We start from the raw sequence: 14553 nt of genomic DNA on the forward strand, positions 1-14553 counted from the left end.
ATACCACATAACTAGGGGGAAAAAAAAAAAAAACTCCTAGGACGAACAGTTCCTGCCTGATCTGTACTCGGGAAGATGCATGGAGGAAGGGAAGTCTGTTGGGGCCCAGGACTCACTCAGCATGCAGATGTCTTCCAGGGTGAAGCCTCCATCCCGGGCTGGCAAACTCTTCCTCCTAGAAACAGAAGCTGGAGCAGTAAATTCCAGATCTATCTGGGGTTTTATTGTCTCCCGTTCCTAATCTTGCCTGCTCTGGAAAGCAGCTCAACTCACTAGCAACTCATGGAGATGGGTCCTAGCCTAGGGAGTGTTATAAAACACCAGGCCCACTGCTGGGACACATGCTGCAAGGCTCTGTCCAACACACAGGTGCAGATTTCTGAGGCCAGCAAGGTCTGCATCCTCCTCATCAGCTTGTGCCCTGAGTGTTCGCGTTCAAATCTGGCCCAACATGCTTGTAGCTCAGATTAGGAAGGCAAACCAACTCAGGCAAGACCCCAACTCTCACAGGGGTCCTAAGGCAGTTGCCAGCCAAGATGCTTGCATTTCCCAGGCTGGAAGCAGCCTTCTGCCCCTTTGTAGGGGGCTGCAGTGTTCAGCCACACTTTCTGCTATAGGCCATGGAGGGCAAGAGTCAGCTTGAGCGCACTGGGAGTTGAGAGTCCTCCTACTCCTGGGCTGGCTTCTCCCTGCAGCAACGCACCTGTTCTCTTGGCCATCAGAGACCACTCATCTGTCCCAAAGCCTGTCTGCTAGTGTGACTCCAAGCTGACCCCAACATGGCCTTCCCTGCAGAAGAGCCTCTTCACCAGCGGCCTTCAGCAGGGACCGCTACCCTGCCCTCAGAGCAAACGCAGGAGGGAGCACCAGCCCAACAAGCAGGGAGGCAGGGCGGGAATGAGGTGGCCAGCCTCTGCCTGCCAGGGAGCAGCCCTTCTCAGAGTGCCCTGGCCCAGCATGACACGTGCAGGCCTCCACTTACCTCTGGGTCTTCAGAGCAGAGAACTCCTCGGAGGTAATATGCTTCAAAAAATTGAAGCAGAAGAAGAAAATCTAAAGGAGAGACCAAAGAGCAATGCACAATGATAAGAACCGAGGAGGCAGAACTCCCAGGAGAGGGCAGCCAGCCACTCAGGTCAAGGCCCCTGCTGGACAGTGGCCCTGCTGTGGGACTCTGTGGGTGTTCTGGTCCATAAATGGTGTGGGTGGTACAGAGGCCTTGGCAGGGCCTGGCAGATGCACTTGGACCGGGGGAAGGCAGGAAGGGATTTCCTTCCTGGGACTGACTGCCAGGGTTAAGCCAGCAATTTTTGTTGTTGTTGTTTGTTTTTTGAGACGGAGTCTTGCTCTGTCACCCAGGCTGGAGTGCAGTGGCACAATCTCAGCTCACTGCAAGCTCCGCCTCCCGGGTTCCCGCCATTCTCCTGCCTCAGCCTCCCGAGTAGCTGCGACTACAGGCACCCACCACCACACCTGGCTAATTTTTTGTATTTTTAGTAGTGACACGGTTTCACCGTGTTAGCCAGGATGGTCTCGATCTTCTGACCTCGTGATCCGCCCACCTTGGCCTCCCAAAGTGCTGGGATTACAGGCGTGAGCCACCATACCCGGTCAGGCCAGCGATTTTTCAAACTATCGTCAAATTCAACATGTGTGTTCTCAAGTGGTTAAAAAGGATAAATTGAAATGGTACCCTCTCCACTCTTCTAAGATTCCCAGGGAGAGACGCTAACAGGGAAGGACAGCTGCGGGAGAGATGACTTGGGCACAGGGAGAATAATGAACAAAGCAGGAACATAATGGAAGGCAAAGGAATCACATTTTTTAGGAGAGGCACCCAAAAATACTGGTTCAGAACTAGAGGTGTGGGCAGCCTAGAGGTGTGGGCAGCCACTGTCTGGTCTAGAGCCTCCCTTTGCTGAGAAGCTGTGAGGGTCAAGTCTTAAGCCTGAGATGGGCACAGGCAGGAGGCTCCTGACCCCACCCATATCCCCACCTCCATGAGCAATTATCTTCTTCCTTTCAGCCAGTGCCTAGCCTAGGGGCCTCCAGGAAGCACACACCAGGCTTCTGTTTCTGTGGTGATTCCCAAAGGCCTGGCCCATGAGCCCCTCCCTCAGAGAAATCCCCACTTGGCATCCCACGAGCCCTGTCAGTTTCTTTTCTCTGTGTGCCCAGGCAAGGAGCTTCCCCGCACAAGGAGAGGGTTGCCCAGGTCGGGTCAGTATGAAACTATTGTGTTACATAAGATTAAACAGGTGTTTTCACTGCAGACTTTGTAGTCTTTAATATGCTAATATGTTCCTCGAACCTCCAAGGTGAGGTGGGGAGATGACACAATCATGTTTAACTAATAGGCCTGGGGTTTTTGCTTTGGACACATCAGTGTCTGGATTGTCTCGGGGGTGGTAAACGAAAGGTCCTGAAGACGAACGCTGCAGTTGAGGAGAGCCTCTTGTCTACATGGAGAGATGCCAAGGGCTCAAACTCAGACACTACTTGGCTCAGCCCCACCCTCTGCAGGCAGATCTGGTCTGCTTTGTGGGGGTAGGGAGATTACAGGGAGGGTAGAATGTCCCCGAGCTCCGGGCAAGTCCCAAAATGAGAGGCTACAAAGAGGCTTCTTTAAGCACTGATTTCAATGCCAAAGTCACCGCCTCTGAGGAAGTTCATGGGGCCCTCTGAGGAATAGGCTTAGAGCTCTACAGCCCTGGCAGATGCGGTAAGTGTTCAGAAGAAGAGATTTGGAAGGGGAGAGGAGCAGCTGAGACGGAGGAACAAAAGGAGGAGGCGCGAGATAAGATGCCCAGGAAGGAAGCAGCCTCACGAGGGTGAGAAAGATGAGAAACACACTTTGGGAAAATGGGGGAGTGGGGGCCAAAGAGAAGGAGCTGGCACTGTGGGACAGCTTCCATGCTGGGCTTCTGGACTCATTCTCCTAGTGAGGCAGCACGCTTGACACCAGGAGACTCAAGGTGAAGCACATCACCCAAGGTCACCCAGGGAGTAAGGGGGCCAACTAGGGAACACACTCAGGGCCGACTCCAGACCTGCATGTGATGAAAACAGGCACTAACAGGTAAGGCCTGTGGAGAGTGGCTGACAGGATGGGGGCGCAGAGGTGGCGACGGGCATGGGGTAGAGAGTACTGAGCACATGGGAAGAAGAAGGAAGTGCAGGTCCAGAGGAGAGGGGACCTGGAGGCAATTATCAGGGGCAGGACCCTGCTGCCAGGCGCCCTGACATTGAAAAGTGGCTGAAGGGTGTGATGGGAGGGTGAGGAAGAGAAGTGCTGCTGTATTTTAGCTGCAGAGACGAGGGGCACAGAAAAGACTTGTAAGATGGTTCGAGAACTGAGCAGAGAAAACGAATGGCCTGTGAGAGGAAAGATCACAGGCAGCCAAGAAGCTTTGTAACTGCTCACCCCGACGTGTGGGCTTGTATTATCTCCACGGCACAGGCCCACGAGGCCCAGAACAGACAGCTACTGTGTGGGTGCTTGTCCTGCCATGCTGCCTCAGGAGGACAGGACAGGGGGCCACATCCCTGCATACCTGGGGCAAGGAGCTGTCCCTAAAACATGGAACTCAGACAGGCCACCCCCTGCCCCTCTTTCAGTGCTGAGCTGTGCCCACAAATCATAGGTGGCACTCACCTCCTCCCCTTTGCTGAGCCGATCTACCAACATGTGCCTGAAAAAAAGAGGGCGGAGAGGCAAAGTCAGCAGCACCAAGATGACAAGGCCAAGAGGACAGGGTCACCAGACACAGACTGTGTCACTGGCACCAGCATGGCAGATGGGGCCTGATCAGCAGCTTTGGTCCTTCTCAAGGGGTAGAATTATCCTTACCTCCAACCCCTGTCAAGGGAGCCACCACACAACTTACATACAGAAACTGTTACCAAGGCCCCAAAACCTGACTCCTGCAAAGGCTCACCCAAAGAGGAACCAGTCATAGGCCACAGTGAGGTAGAGGATCTCAGCAGGCTTCAGGGACGTGTGGATGAGCCCATCCTGGAAGAGACCACAGGAGATGTGACAGAGCCCTCTTCTTGTCCCCAGGAGCTAAACCATAACCAGACCCAGTGACAACGCAAGCTGACAAACACCCTGAAGGACAGGGTTAAACACATCTGCTCTGAGCAATGGCATCCCCTGCCTCAACCTGTCTGGAGACAATCCTAACACACCCAAAGAGCAGAGCGTGGTAGGGGCCCACTCATACTCACAGCCCATAAGGAAAGGCGCAGGAGGGAGATGAAGAGGGGGGTCCGATCCCAGCCTGAGATACAGTGTACCAGCAGTCCGCTGTCATCTACTCAGGAACCACAGGAGAGGATGCCCAGGAGAGAATCAGACATGGGCCGATGAGCAGGGAAGTACCACCACCCTGGCCTGGTGGAGAGAGCCAGGCCCCACCAGCTTCTGTCTTCCCCAGTGGCCTCCCCACGGCTCTTCTCCAGCCTAGTCCTAGAACGGGGTGAGTGGCAGGCATCTGGCTTTGTAGCCTCCTTTCTTCCTTTCTGGCTATAGTTCTCAGTGTACTTCTGGGGACACAGTGCAGCCTGCACAGTCCACTTTGCGCAGGTCATTTAGGCAGGGCTGACATCCCTACCCAGTTTCTCAGAGGGCACTACAAGTATTTTTTTGGGTGCGGGGAGTGGGCAGTGTGCAGGGCTGCATGAGTTGCAGGACAATGACTATCCCTGGCCAACTCCAACCACATGCTAGTACTACCTTCCCCATCCTCTAGTTTCTACAGCACCCAATATGCCAGACACACATTTCCAGAAGTGCTTTGAGGGGTAGGTACTGCCCCCAGCTAGAGAACCAGTGCCTGGCTCCAAGGGCTGGCATGTGACTTTGTGGCAACTCTCCCTCCAGTGACTAGTTCAAGGATGGGCACTTAACCCAAACTGGGCCAATGAGCATGAGCTCAGACTTTTACTGGAACTCCAGAGACTGAGGCAGTCTCCCCTGGTGGAGCTAAGATGGCGGAAGACAGGTCTGGAATGGCTGCCAGCCATGAGGCCAAGACAGTGGTTTTGAGAAACAGAGAAAGATTCTTTATGGTGTTCACCTGGCTCTGTTCTTGGGCCTTCTTGGTTCCATAAGCCAATGCATTTCCATTAGTTTGAGCAAGTGCAACTCCTACAGAAGTCCTGATTGCTACCAGGGATTTAGAGTCCGTCTGCTCTAGAGACATTGAGCAAGCCAGGCCCATCCCATCAAAACAGCCAAACTGGGTGGAGGACTCTGGAGAACAGGGCCTCTACAGGCTGTGTGCATCCGCTGAGCAGCCAGGATTGATTCTCTCATCTCATGCCTCATCTTTCTGAATGAGAGGCCCATCCTGGCCCCACACACAATGCTGATGAGCAATGCTGAGCCAGTGTGAAAATACCCTGTGCATGGCAGAGATGGTAATGAGTTCTTAATTTTGTTTTCCAGGATTTTGAGGACATGGAATAAAGCCACCAATGGACAAATCCCACCCAGCCTCTGGGATTCTAGGAACTCCCCAAATCCCTCTCCCACAGTGCAAAAGTTAGGTGTGCGACTCCAACAAACATACAGTTGAGGCAGAATGAACTGGGAACTCCCCAAGGGTGCAGTGGCTCGAGGGATCTGGAGGAGACAGACTCACCATCGCTGTTAACTAAGGAAAGCAGCAGCTTCAGGTAGTTTTGTGTTTGTTGCACCAGGTCCCAACACTGTTGGAGAAAATTGAGAAGAAAAGGGGTCTAAGAATGGACATTAACTCAGATTTAGAATTTAAAGTATTTAAAAAATAAAATGCCCAGAGTTATTCTGGGGCAACTACACAAGGCCCTTGGTCACAGACCACAGGTTTTGAATCCCAGATAATCTGGGACATTCATATTCCATCTCCAGCAGCTCCTACCACCTCTCCCTGCACCCCTCAGCCTGTGGACCCCCTACTCAGTGTGTTCTGACCCAATGTGAGAGTGAGGAACACAAAGGGATGCTGAGGCCAGGGTGATCCAGAGCCCCCTGCCCACATTAGGGTCCTCTAAGTGCTGGGCTCCTGGTGTGGCTGTCCAGGAATTCAGTACAGGTAAATGAAGAGCCCTGAGGCTGTGGCCAATGTCTCCAAATGGCCACATAAAAAGATTCATTGCTTCATTTGCCATCACATCATAGAAAGTAAAACATCAACCTTTTCAAACATGCTTCATTTGCTTTTTATTGCTATTTACTGCATACTATCTTTTGATAAACAATAAATAAGGAGTCTAACAAGGAAAGTCTTTTTAAAAAGGAAGCTCATGAGGTGGGAGATGGGAAATAAAGCAAAAGTCCTTAAAGATGAGAACCTCTGTCCTAGCCCAAGTGCAAGGTCTAGTCCAGACCCTCTAAGAAACAGCCCACTCAGAATCTGGAACTCCATGGAAGGGCCTGACCCAGTTTTGCGGCACCCTCTTCCCTAGCTGGGGCAGCCTCTGTTCTCTTAAGATACAATTGCTTAGCAGTGTTCTGGGGCTGTGCAGAGAGGACGCATGCCAGCAAGACAGCACTTCCCAGGGGGAGGGGGAACACGGCACCTGTAATTGGAATGGCTTTCCCAGGAATTTAAAACAGGCTCATTTACCTGACCCTCCCACGCCCCTGGAGAGTTCTGACCCACTTTTAGTGGCTCCAGAGATAGGCGCTGCAGTGCTGTGCTAATAAAGTCATTATCAGTAGCTGCACAAGGGATCTCTCAACTCATCTGGCTCAACGTGTCAGACACACCATTGCCGATGGAGCAGTGATTCTCACAGGGCAAGGAAAAGCAGGAGAGGGAGGTAGGAGCTGCACTGCACCAAGCCCAGTGAGCATCAAGTGGGCTGGGGGATGACTGCAGCAGCCGGGGAGGGCAGGCCCCGCTAAGGACTAGAGAGCTGCGGAGTGCCAGCCAACATGATGGCTGTCTGGAGGAGATGCTGACCATCAGGGAGGGGCAGGAAGTTCCCAGGGCTGGGGAGGGCTGGGCTGGTAGAGGCCCAAGGTCACATGGCTGAGCTGAAGGCTAAATCAAGCCCTGCCAGACTCCAAAGTCCACATTCTTAATCATATGCTACACTGTAGTTACTCTTCCTATAACACCAAAGTAAGCAGCAGAAGTCTGAGGGGACTGCTCAAAGTGAGGACTGAGGAGATAAGCTTTAAAAAAAAAAACCAAAAAACAAAAAACAAAAAACTAGGCTCATGCCTGACTCTCTCATCCTATGTGCATCATGAAGTCTCTGGGAGCTGAGTCGAATGCCATGTCTCTGCTTATGTTTCTATGCCTAGAGTACTCTTTCTCCCAGTTGGCAAACTCCTATTCATCCTTCAAAGGCCCAGCCCAATTATCTTCTCTTTGGGGCTTCTGTGACCACTGCTGTAGACGATGGTTATGTTGTTGCCTATTTTCCTATTCTAATCTCCATGAGGGCAGAGGCTGCTTTGGCATCTCTAAGGCTTAGTGTTCAGGGACTAGGAGGTCACTGCAGAATGTTCCTTGCTGCCTGTTCATAGGTGGGGCAATGCTGAGTGCCTGAGGGGCAGCAGCCCCAGAGAGGGGTCTTAGTACACAGAAAGGGCATACCTCTATGGAATTCAATTCGGTTACATGGAGGGCAGCAAGACACATGTGTCCTGCCACAACTCCTCCTACCATTCATTCATTCATTCAGTGAGCCTCACACTGCATGCCTCCTGAAGGGCCTGGCACCAGGCACACAAGGGTGAATATGACCTCAGCCCTCATGGAGTCACAGGACAGGGGAGACAAAGCTAACCACTGCAGGTGTGCAACTAAAAGGAGACCTCTAGGATGCTGTGCGACCATGTGACTGGAGAGCCGAGCCTGATCTGTAGGGACATCAGGGAAGGCTTCTCAGAGGTAATGACATGAGACAGCATAAGCAACAAAGAAAACATGTGTTTCTGGCAGAGAAAACAGCATGTGTGAACCTGGAGAGGGTCGCCATTTTTTTTTTTGAGATGGAGTCTCGCTCTGTCACCCAGGCTGGAGTGTAGTGGCGCGATCTCTGCTCACTGCAAGCTCCACTTCCCAGGTTCACGCCATTCTCCTGCCTCAGCCTCCCGAATAGCTGGGACTACAGGTGCCCACCACCACACCCGGCTAATTTATTGTATTTTTTAGTGGAGACGGGGTTTCACCATGTTAGCCAGGATGATCTCGATCTCCTGACCTCGTGATCCGCCTGCCTTGGCCTCCCAAAGTGCTGAGATTACAGGTGTGAGCCACCGTGCCCGGCCATGGGATGCCTTCTTAAGGAGCTGAAGGGAGGCAGTGGGGCTGCAGGAAGATCAGCTGGTCACAAGAACAGGCAAGACCAGACTGCATGGAGCTGGGTAGGCCATGTACAAGCTCTTACATTGTATTGTGAGGAAAATGGGAAGTCAGTGGTAGGTTTTAAGGCAGGGGTGACAATGATGGCCCTGCTCTATCATTTCAGTGGTTGCTATCTGAGCACTTCATTTCTAGTTACTCCTCAGTGAGGCCCCATACTCAGCTGTGAGATGCACTGAGACAGTGGTGGCCTGAGCTAGGCACTGCACGGGAGATGAGGGCAAGAAGGATTGCAGTTGCATCTGGGGCAGAGACTAGAGAACCAATGGGAGCTGGTGATGGATGTGGTGGGAGCAAAGAACTCAAGTTTCAGGTGTCAGCATCTGGGTGAACGGTGGCCATGGCCAACTCTACTCTGGACAGCTTAAGTCTGAGGGGCCACCTGAAGGGACAATGTGTGAAAGGTGATGCAGGTATGGATCAGAGAGGCCTGGCTGTGGGCTCATGGCATGGACGATGGATAAGATCACCTGGGGAGATGGTGAAAAGGAACAGGGTACCAGCACCCCAGGGCTTTGCCGGCAGAAAGGGCAGAGCCCACACCCAGTGAAGGAAGAGGATGCTAGGAGCCCCAGTGAGATAAACAGGTTGAGCAACACCGAAGAGGTGGCCTCTTAGGAGGCACCTGCCTGACTGCTACACTCCAGCCCTGCTGCCTTCACGCCTGGAAGTTTATCAGTGTTCACTTCCCTGAGTTAGCCAGCTAGCAGCCTCTTCATAATTATCATTACAATCTGTCTGGTATTTCAGTTCAGGAGTCCCTTTCAAGCAGTGATCATATTTGAGCCTGGCACAACTCTGAAATAGGTACTGCCAACACCACTTTCAGGGGGAAGTGAGGTCATTTGTTCTAGGCCACAGAGCCTTGCAGGAAGGGCCAGGCAAGCTGGGACCTAGATATAGGGCCTGCATCTACTAAGCAGAGTACCTCCTCACATGCACAGGACCCCTTCCTAAAGAGGTAAACATCCTTGGCGGGACCAGTGCCTGGAACTGTCACATCTCATTTGCTGAGTAGTTCATCAGATCCAGTTTGTACCTGCATAAGGAGAAAAAATGGTGCCGGAAGGGACCAGAAAGAGGGTGGTTTGGGGCAGAGTCTACTTGACCCCTGCATACAGCACATAAAGAAGGAAACCTGCCGGTTCTTTTATCTACTCAATCTGTCTAGACACAGCCTGGGACATGAGACCACAGCACAGGTAGCCCAAACCTGTTCCTTCTCCAGGCTTCCAGACCATAATAAACTGGCCTGCTTTCCTTCCCAGTGCTCCCTCTCTTGCAAACACCTGCATAGGGGAGACCTGACATCACCCTACTTCATACACTCAAACAGTTGCTGTGAGCATAAACGTTGTGATTAGGGGCTGGATATATACAGAGAAAACAAGATGGACTTTGCTGCTATCAGGACAACAGTACTGACATTGGTGATGGGCTGCTTAACATAGCCAGGTCAGCCTTTCAAAGACAGAGATCTCAAGGCTAGGTGGGAGCTGTCTAGACCTGGGGACAGGGGAAACTAGCAGGGAGGGAGAATGTTTTCTGTTGCTCACTGGCTCAGTCTTTCAAGTTCTAGGCTCTGTGCCTGCTTCTGTGCTGGGATACACAAACTGTGGGTCCCTGTCCTCCAGGATTTCAGGGAAGCAGATCTCTAAATCAGTGACTACAGCTCAGTGGAAAATTCCATGATGGATGTGCCCAGGGGGTTAATGGGAATATAGATGCAGGCATCCAACTCGCCAGGGATAAGGAAGAGGCAGATCAGGGAAGTCTTCCTGAAGCAGACACTTGAGCCAAAGCCTGAAGGGCAGTATGTCAGCCAGACAAGAGGAAGCTGAGAGGTGGCAGCCAGGCAGAGGCACAGGACATGGGAAAGGTCGCAGAAAAACAAAACTACTTGTTCTGTTTGAAGCAAGTGACAAGCAAAGCTACTGGCAGCATTCACACTGTGTGGGCTAAGTAAGGGTAGAGAAATGTTTCCAGTAAGACTAGGGGCCCCTTCCATGGTGTGCAGTGACGGAGAAGAGCATGGTGGAAGTAATTTTAACGTTTCTATAATCAAATGAGGTCAGGCAGCTCTGTACTTCCTCTGGCTGAACACACATTTAAAAGGAAAAATGTAAAAGTAACTAAAGCCCAGATCTGGAATAGCAGACTCTATGAGGTCCTCTGGAAACAGAACCCCCTGGTGGATGCAAATCTTTGAATGAGTCACGTTCAGAAAGCTTTGATTTTCTGGGACATGAGCAAATCAAGAGATAGTTGAACGGACACACAATTCCTCCTTTCTGAGAGGTCAGAGGGCCAAAGGCATCTGAGGGCACAAACCAGCCCATCAGGCAAACACATGAGGACCTTGTGGGGCAGACGTCAGGGGTCTTCTTGGTCCCCACTCCCTTATCCTGCCCTCAATGCTTGAGTCAGGTCCCTCACCTGATACTGGCTCCAGTCAATGTTCAGAGAGTGAGTCAGGAAGTCAGGGATGCTCAGTGGGGCATCAACGTAGTCCTGGGGACAGAAAGACTCCTGTGAGATGTGGGTTGGCCACCAGAGGAGGCTAAGGTGATGGGGAAGCTTGCAGTCCTGAGGCTGTGACTACCACAGGCAGCGCTTGCCTTCTCTGGGCCAGATACCTGTGCTACCTGGGAGTGACAGCTTAAAAATCAATGTGACCAGATCATTACAGCTGAGTAGAGTTTTTTAGTCGGACATTTGATGTTTGTTGCTGAAACATGCAAGATCAATATGTGTTCAGCTTCCAGCAGGTTTTCCATGGCCTGCCCCTACAGGCTGGGGAAGGCAAAGAATGCTGCCCCCAGCTTTCACACAGAGAGTATAGAAAGAAGGGCTTTTCCTATCTTGTTTCTGAAAAATTCCCTTAAACAAAAGACAAATAAAGGGGAGAGGAAAGTATAATGATGAAAATTTAACATGTATATACAAAGAGAAGAGGGAGAGAAAGAAAAACAATCAGGGGAGAAAGGAAAGAGGGAGTTACTTTCCCCCAAAAGACTGCTTGCTGTTCTCCTTGGTCTTCCTTTACAAAGAGACATAAGACCCAATTTGATGTATGTTATTGCTCATACCTGCTTCCAGTTAAATATGAGCCCTTCTGCCATGTAATCCCGATCTTTATATTCCTTGAAAAATTCACAGCCTGGAAAAGAAGGGCAGAGTTATGACACCTCCCTTCCCAGCCCAAAGTCTTCTGAGATAGCTCTGGCCAGACCCAGGTCCCTGAGTGCTGTGTAGAGGGGGCCGCCAGCTCACACTTCGCCAAACTAGTGGCTCCAGTGAGGCCAAGGCTGACATGGGTGGGCAAAAGCCAGAGGCGAGCCTCTAGAGTCCCTCTGGTTTCCTGGCTGCATGCCTTTTCCACGAGGCACCGTGTGCTCTCAGCCTCTTTGTAACTTTCTCCATCTATGCTCACTGGTCACCAGTCACTTCCCCCACATTGCAAGTCCCTTTGTCCTACAGGTCTCTGTAGTGCCAATCCCAGTAAACAAACGCATGACTCACAACGTGAGCCACTGCAGCCTAGCTGCAGAGGATCACTCTTCCTCATCTCTAAAATGGGGGCAAATAATGCTAGCCTTGCAGGCTTTTAGTGAAGACTAAACATCCTAACATACTGGAAAGGCCCATGGACAGTGCCTAAAACCTGGTGTTCAAGAGACATTGCCATGCCCAACAAAGCAAAGAGGTACTTTTCTATATTATTTGGTGGAAAAATCGTAAGTAACTCCACCAGGACAAGCCCTCAGGAATAGAGAGAGAAACACTGGAGAGAATAGGGCTTTGGCAACATTCCCAGCTTAAAATCTCAGCTTTTTACTTAACACTGTAACGCTGAACAAGTTGTTTAATGTCTCAAAGCCTTGATTTTCTCATTTGTAAAATGGCTGTTTAAGGATGACAGAATACATATAAAACACGTAGCACAGCACTGATCCAAGTGGCACTCAAATGGCAGCACACCATTGTCATCACACTGCCACTGCAACAAGAGCCCACAGTGCCAGCCCACAGCTTGAAGTCAACTACTTTGCTCTGCACTTGGGGTTGGCTGCCTTGGTCACAGAGAATGAGTTGTGCCCCCAGGCTGTGGTCTGCCCCTGCTGAGTCTGACCATAGCACAGTGAGCATCTGGTCCTCCAAGAGCTCCTGGTGGCTTCAAGAAATACCGTGGGAGAAGGCACTTGGCTAGCTTGCAGTTATTCTCAGCACCTCAATCAGGACCTCTACACAAACTTCAGAGGGCATGTAGCTTTGGCCACACCTCCAAGTCTGGTGAGGTCCCAGAGGCAAGAAAACAACATCCAAATTCAGGGGAAGTAGCTGCAAGGATTCACATGGAATGTTGCAGCAATTCTTGGGCCAAGTTCCTGTCTGAGGCCACCTCAGGGAAGATAGAAAAGCTTCCCTGGAGATCCAGTCCATGTTTTCCAGAATTGTCTTTCATTCCATACACACCCTGCACTCTAATCCCCAGGCCTCAAGAAGTCTGGAAACAATCCTCAGTCATTATACTTTAGCCTATTCTTGGGAGCCTCACTGGGAGAAAGAAGAATTACAGATCTCAGACAGAGGCCCTGAGTTATGAGCCCAGGTTTAGAAGAGACACCAATTATCTCTCAGAGCTCTTGTGAAGTGCTGTTTTCCCAACTCTAGCTGCTCAAATCAACACTGCAAGCCTTAGGCTGAGTTCAGACCCACCTATGATACAGAAGCAGTTTTTGTGAGAAACAGAATTAAAACAGACTCTACTCAGGGCAATGCCTGATGCTCATTACCTGAATAGGCTTCTGAACCACTGTCAGGCAAGAGGAGAGGGACCAAAAGCAGGATGAGAAGAGCCATTCACTCAAGGAGGAAACAGATTAGATTTGTGCTGCAGAATTTGGGCCCATCTATTTTGGTGTGCTGAAAGAAATGATCCCAGAATACTTCTCATTTCCAAGGGCCCAAGATAGAGTGACACAGCTAGAACTGAGACTACTGAGTACCTGTTTGAGCCTCAAAGTCATCATAGGGCTCAACTGAGATTCCTCAAACAGCATCAAAGTGCAGCTCATGACTTGGTTTGGATAATAGTAATTTTATTTTATTTTTCTTATTATAAAGTAAGAGAAATATGTTTTTTTTTTAAAAAAAACACAAGAACACAAGTCTATCAAATAAAAAGTGATTCTTCTGTTCCTCTTATTTGGGTGTGTAATGGTGTCTCACCCCATCTCCAGCTTTTTTATTTTTATTGATCCTCATTACCTTCCCTAACACACATACACTGTCAGATGCAGTACATACAAATTTTGATCTCTTTTGATGTCTTTTTTATGTTTTTGTTTTTATTTTTGTTTTGAGACGGAGTTTCGCTCTTGTTGCCCAGACTGGAGTGCAATGGCACAATCTCGGCTCACTGCAACCTCCACCTCACGGGTTCAAGTGATTCTCCTGCCTCAGCCTCCCGAGTAGCTGGGATTACAGGCATGCACCAGCCTCCCGAGTAGCTGGGATTACGGGCATGCACCACCACGCTCGGCTAATTTTGTATTTTTAGTAGAGATGGGGTTTCTCCATGTTTGTCAGGCTGATCTTGAACTCCCGACCTCAGGTGATCTGCCTGCCTTGGCCTCCCAAAGTGCTGGGATTATAGGCGTGAGCCACTGCACCCAGGTTTTGGTGCCTCTTACAACAAAAAATAGTTTTGGGGAAAGCATTCAGGCATCTTAACATTTTGGCACACTTCCTTTTAAGCCTTTTTTTGTAAGCACGTTTTCCTTTACTTAGTTGAGAGTATACTATGTGATTCTGTATCCTGCTTATCTTAAGCTCTGTGATGTTTTCCGTATCAAAAAGTGTAAGCATTTTCTATTTTTTTTCTTTTTCTTTTTTTCGGTAGAGACAGAGTGTCGCTGTTTCCCAGGCTGGTCTTGAACTCCTGGGCTCAAGCAATCTTACTGCCTAGGCCTCCCAAAGTGCTGAGATTAAAGGCGTGAGCCACTGTGCCCAGCCGATTTCCGATTCTTCTATGACTATACTATATTTCATTCTACTGATGGATGTTCCATCATTCAATCATTATTCTGATTAGTGAAAACATTTCTTGTTTTGCTATTACAAATAGACACCATGAAGAACGTCCTCAACACCAAGTGGCTGAATTACAGCCTAATGACCAATT

At 50.2% G+C, this 14553-nt stretch overlaps 1 protein-coding gene across 5 annotated transcripts in view; it reads right to left on the reverse strand.

Annotated features, from left to right (window-relative positions):
• The window catches only part of MTMR14 (myotubularin related protein 14), a 53811-nt gene that overhangs the window by 13883 nt on the left and 25375 nt on the right, over nucleotides 1-14553 (reverse strand). For 4 of the 5 annotated variants that reach the window (XM_003894137.2, XM_003894136.2, XM_009200274.1 and 1 more), the window contains exons 8-15: nucleotides 11456-11526; nucleotides 10803-10877; nucleotides 5649-5715; nucleotides 4231-4316; nucleotides 3939-4015; nucleotides 3656-3692; nucleotides 983-1053; nucleotides 117-175 (exon numbers count right to left, since the gene is read on the reverse strand). In XM_003894137.2, coding sequence (XP_003894186.1) covers nucleotides 117-175; nucleotides 983-1053; nucleotides 3656-3692; nucleotides 3939-4015; nucleotides 4231-4316; nucleotides 5649-5715; nucleotides 10803-10877; nucleotides 11456-11526 — 543 coding nt within the window. The remainder of the gene's footprint in view (nucleotides 1-116; nucleotides 176-982; nucleotides 1054-3655; nucleotides 3693-3938; nucleotides 4016-4230; nucleotides 4317-5648; nucleotides 5716-10802; nucleotides 10878-11455; nucleotides 11527-14553) is intronic. The other variant, XM_009200275.1, reaches the window with a different exon arrangement.

Source organism: Papio anubis, chromosome 2, assembly GCF_008728515.1.
Source record: "Papio anubis isolate 15944 chromosome 2, Panubis1.0, whole genome shotgun sequence".
NCBI lineage: Eukaryota > Metazoa > Chordata > Mammalia > Primates > Cercopithecidae > Papio > Papio anubis.